Here is a 5,396-nt window from a genome sequence, read left to right as displayed (position 1 = left end):
GGTTGTATATGGCAGCGGCGAACGGACAGCCAATCAATCGAGATGATATATTTTCACGAGTATCACCTTTACGTTTGTTTTTCGCAGGATCACCTCCTCTGTATCATTTCAATGTGGATTTAATGTCAGTCAATACTAACAGAAGAATGAAAAAGAAGTGGGAAATAACAGACCTGAAACATTTAAAATGGACACTCTTTCCAGGAACAGAGCGTTTGACCGATATCCCATAGCCATGCGCACAAGCAAATTCTTGGATGGCCTCCTTAACCGATTCAACGTCGTCATAATTTCCAGCTGGCGGCGCAGGAATGTTGCCGTAGATCGTCCTTTCTCCTTCTTCATTAACTGAGTCTTCATCATCCGGTTGATTCTTGTTCTCCAGCTCCATTTCTTTGAGCTCCTTCTCAGTTCTCTCTTCAGCAATTTTCTCGAGTATTTTCTCAATTTCTTCTGGGTTTTTTTCAGGTGGAACAGTCCCAGAGTTTGGATCATTGTTAGTAGTATTATCTTCATCTAATTCTAACATTACAATACAATCTTCAATAGTTTTCTCTTCTCTAGCTAGCTCTACATATTCCTCGAGTGTCTTCTTCTCTTCTGGATTATCTAAGCTATAATCTTCATCTTCTTCCTCAATTTCTTTGTGGATTTGATCTTCTAGTTTTTTTTTGGCGATTTCTTGAGTAAGTTGAAGGAGGAGGGGGTCTAGGGTGACGTCTTGAAGGGCTTCAGTGGTCTGAATGCAGGCTTCGACAGCGGCAATGGCCTGGGAGTCGGCGGCTGCGGTTTGGGAGTCGGCGGCGAAATGGGAGTCGGCGGCTCCCTTTTGGGAGTCGGCGGCTGCGGGAGGCTGAGAGTCGGCGGCTGCGGGACGTTGGGTGTCGACGTGGTCACGGGAGTCGGCAGCGTAGGCGGGCGCTAGACCTTGAGCACCGGCTGCGGTTTGGGAGTCGGCGGCTCCCTTTTGGGAGTCGGCGGCTGCGGGAGGCTGGGAGTTGGCGGCTGCGGGAAGTTGAGTGTCGACGGGGTCACGGGAGTCGGCAGCGTAGGCGGGCGCTAGACCTTGAGCCCCGCTGGCTAGGACGGCTCCTTGGCGCTCTAGAGTGGCCAGGGTGGCTGCGTGGTCCTGGGCCGCAAGGCCTTCGGCGGCGTCTTGATTCGCACCTGGATCAGGGGCAGGAACAGGGTGTTGGGGGCTCAATGCCTCCAGTTTGGATGGGAGGGAGTCGGCAGGGGAGAGGGGGCTTACCTGGCCCTGCGGCTTGGGTTTCCTCGGCGTGCTCCTCGTGCTCGCCAGCCACTGGGGGCTTGGTGTGCTCGCCAGGCAATGAGGCCTTCGCGTACTTGATGGCGGCGACAGGGGGCTCGGCGTGGTCGACGGCGGCCATTGGGGGCTCAGCGTGCTCCATGGCGGCGACAGGGGCCTGGGATTCCTGGTCGTGGTCGACGGCGGCCATTGGGGGCTCGGCGTGCTCCATGGCGGCAACAGGGGCCTGGGATTCCTGGTCCTGGACGGCGGCGGGGGCGGCAGGGTTAAACATCTTCTCTGTTCGTTTGATCGATCGGGCGGTTGGGGTGGACGGGTGGGGGTGATCGGGCGGTTGGTGTGGCGGTTGTGGTGTCTGACTTGTGTGATGGGTGGGGGGCTCGAAGGGGAGTCGTCACGACTCCCTGGGGGCTTCCGTGGCCCCCGCGGCCGACTCCCAAAATAACGCGGGGGGCACTCCTTTTGGGTGAACGACTCCCAAACCCCCCGGCAAGAAAATATTAAAAATATTCTGAAAAATTGGTGGGGACGACTCCCAAAAAATAATTTTTTTGGGACGACGACTCCCAAAACAGCCGTACCCAAAAAAAGGGTCTAGGTCGACGTCCAGCGCGGGTCGAAAAATAGTCGCGCGGACGTATGGGAGTCGTTTTCCCAAAACTTGGGAGTCGTTTTTCCAAGACCCATAATTTAATAATTATTATTATTTATTAAGTTATTGCAGTCTTTTGGATACTTGTTGTATCTCTAAGGCTGACAGAGATGCCAAGGGGCTAGAGACAAAGAGAATGAGCCTAAGGGAATCATCAGGTTGGGGGGATATAAAAACTTACTGGCTACACCATGAAAAAAATGATGTGAATAGGTGTCAGGTGACATTCAGTAAAATATGCTGGAATTCCAGTGGTACTCCAGCATTACTCCCCTTGAATAACAATGGCCCCTTTGTCATCATCAGGGGGTTCTACCACTTTTCCATAAGTGTATGGTTGGAGTTAAGGCTGGAGTTAGCTTCACGTCACCTACCACCTAGTCCCCTCAGGTCTTTCATGGTGCTAGCAATTGTTTTTACTGGGACCAGCGAATTGTGATTAGGTGTGATGAGGAGGGAAACTGGGTCTGGGCGATGCCAAGGGGCTAGAGACAAAGAGAATGAGCCTAAGGGAATCATCAGGTTGGGGGGATAAATCAACTTACATGGAAAGCGCTTGTTTTTGGTGTGACCAGCAAGTTGTGAGGAGGATAACTTTGGGATTGAACAAGAAGCTCGTTTGCAATTTCTCCTGTTTCTTGATGAAAAAAAACTGCGGGCCCGCAGCATGTGTTTCACATAATTTATGTACTACACATGAAACTTGTGTTTCAGCTGCAACTGAAACAAGAAACTAGCACCACCACCCACAACCGCACTCCTGCCACAATTCCTTGTTGTGAGAATTTGGGTGCGGGTCCCTTGCAACATGACATGTGCCTTGCCCAGCCAGCAACAAGCCTAGCCCTTGGCTCTTCTGTTGAAGACCATGAAACAGCCCTTAGCCTCACCATCAAGGCCAACCCTTCCCTTGGGCTTTGTCCTATGGAAGACTGCCAAGCTTTGGTCTCACCCGACCTGGCCTTCAATGGCACTTGCTCTGAACATCTTTGAGTCTGTCATTGGTGTGGCTACTCTTTCTGTCTCATGTGCAAGAAAACTTGTCAAGTCCTCCTATCTGTCATTTCCCATCTATTCGTCTTGGGGAGATGGTGATCATCAAACATTGGGATTGTGTGTTATGTATCAAAAGGGCATGGACCGACAAACCAATTCTTGATCTCGTATCTGGCTTGGATCATCAAAGAGTATCTGGGCGAAATCTTGCCGCCCAAGGTGCTTGAAATCGAGCGGCGGGTGGGAGGACAGGCCAAGCTACAGAAGCTTGTCAAGGAGCGTGCCAACCAAGAATGGAAGGCCAGTCATACAAACGCTTGTGTCACTTGTTTCATTCCTGTCAAGAAAATCGACAGCTGTAGTTGAGTACGTTCCTTTCATGTCTTGACTCTTCTTGCCATGCGCGAATGGAGAGAGAGGACCAGTAAATACCTTCTTCAGCTTTTTGTTGAGTGGGGGCATCTTCTGATGCTTTCTGAACATAAGGGTCTGCCTCCATAGTGTGAACTGATCTGGTTGACTGAATCTCAGAAACAGATGACTGTTTGTCTTAGCTTCTGGCTCAAAGCAAGCAAATCAAATAGATGTCTTGACTGGGGACAAACAGATACTCAGCTGGGGAAGATGTAGAGGGAAACAGTGTTTTGGTAAACAGTCAACGGGAGGGAGATGTGAGTTTTTGTGCAGCTTCAGAGAGAAGCAATTTTTCAATTGCAGAAGTGCTATCTACTGGGAGTCTCCCATCTCTTTGATTTATCCACTACCGATGGACTATCTTTTTCCAAAAACACTACATGGCCTCAGACTATCAACGGACTTGTCCCTGTGTTTCTTTTTGTGGGTGTTCCCAAGTATCTCAAGCAGTCTCTTGGCATGTGGTGGTAAGCTCTTGGTGGGCTTCAGGCTGAGACTGACAACATGACTGAAAATTAGATTTTGGCTTGGCTAAGACCAAGGGCACACAAACAAAAAAATGAGATATTTGATTATGGATAATGATGAGCAGAGAGAGAAATGATGAAGAATTTTTATGTAAATAAAGTTAACTTGTATAGCTTTTCAATCAGTTCATTCTCTAAGGATGAGGATCTATAGTTTCTATTTTCTGAATGAAATTCATCTGAGGAGTCTGTGGGTGGAACATAGTGGGCCTGAACAAGCGGGAGCATTTCACAGAAAATATCCCATACATTTCCTGTATCTATGTGGCTAAAATCAAAACCCATACTTGCCATGACCTCAGAGGCCACTTGATGGAAGTCGTGAGGTGTATGATTCATAAATTCTAGGTCTGGGTAATTGTTATGCAAAATTGAGTTGATTTCGACCAAAGGTATCTTGAGGAGTGGATTGGTGGTGTGAAAGAACTCGGGGGTGGTGTATGAGAACTCAGAGCTTAAACCAGTGGGAAGTGTAGTTTGGTTATCACACCGCTTTTGGTAATTGTTGTATGTATCGACCCAGCTGTTTACACTCTTTTGGAGTACCGGAACCCAGAGGAACAGAAACAAAAGCCTACAAAGAGCAGAGAATTTAGTGATGATAAAGATAAACAATAGAAGTGTATTACTCACTTTTGAACATAGTCATCAGGGCCGTAAGCACCACACTCCATATGATGTAGAATATCATGCTTGATTGATCTGTTATGTTGCTTCATCATTTGAGACCAAAGCGATTCAATTTTTTGATTGTGTGTTGACTTGGTGAAATGCATCCGTGCAATTGCTTCTTCTCCAGAGATGTGACCGTAATTATAGGACAGTTCCATCTGGTATGTGCCCATTTTGACAGTTCCGGTACCAGAGTCAGTTGTAAGCTTGAGTGGGATTCCACCAGCCTTAGATGCAAGTTGAAGGAAGTAAACAGCAATGTGTTGAGGGTCGTTATTAGTGATGTGGACAAACATTCCCAATATTTTTCTTGACCAGGCATCAACAAAACCATAAATCGTAAGTCCATAGGGCTTCAACTTATTGTGTCCATTGGCAGACCAGATGTGGTTAGGACCATGAGTTTGATATATCCAAAGTTTGCATACACCTCGTAGACGCCGTGCCATGCCTTCTGGATCAATTTCTCTGAGAACTTTGTAAGCTAGCCTCCTGTGATTGAAGAACAATCAGTCTTTGTTTCATTTGCGTACATATTTGATAATGATACTAACTGTGGTATTTGAATATCATACTCCCTCATGAGAATTATTCTCATTCTTCAATAACCAGCATCCTCTTGTAGCCTGCTATCTTGAGCATCCCAAACAGCCAAAAATACTTTGTCCATGGTAACTCTACCATCAGAAACGTCATTTCGGAGAATTTTCAGGTTGAGCTGTCGTAAGTAGCGCTTGATTGTACGGACAACTACATCAACACCGGTTTCATTAACTAGTCTAGCTCAAATCTTGACTAGATTCATTCCTTTTCAATGCAACGAAATTAGTGAAGCTTGGACTTTGGGTGGTAGTGGGGCTGGAGG

The 5,396-nt window shown here is 47.5% G+C and overlaps 1 protein-coding gene across 1 annotated transcript; it reads left to right on the top strand.

Annotated features, from left to right (window-relative positions):
• Positions 1-2,889: 2,889 nt before the first annotated feature.
• On the top strand, positions 2,890-3,284 carry PtA15_4A221 (uncharacterized protein; the record flags this gene model as incomplete). Its single annotated transcript, XM_053168083.1, has 2 exons — positions 2,890-2,926; positions 3,055-3,284. The coding sequence occupies 2 exons, from the start codon at positions 2,890-2,892 to the stop codon at positions 3,282-3,284; spliced, it is 267 nt and encodes an 88-aa protein (XP_053019327.1).
• Positions 3,285-5,396: the final 2,112 nt, after the last annotated feature.

The sequence above is a fragment of the Puccinia triticina genome, chromosome 4A (genome assembly GCF_026914185.1).
Source record: "Puccinia triticina chromosome 4A, complete sequence".
NCBI classification, from domain to species: domain Eukaryota; kingdom Fungi; phylum Basidiomycota; class Pucciniomycetes; order Pucciniales; family Pucciniaceae; genus Puccinia; species Puccinia triticina.
This window is presented reverse-complemented; position numbering and strand designations above follow the sequence as displayed.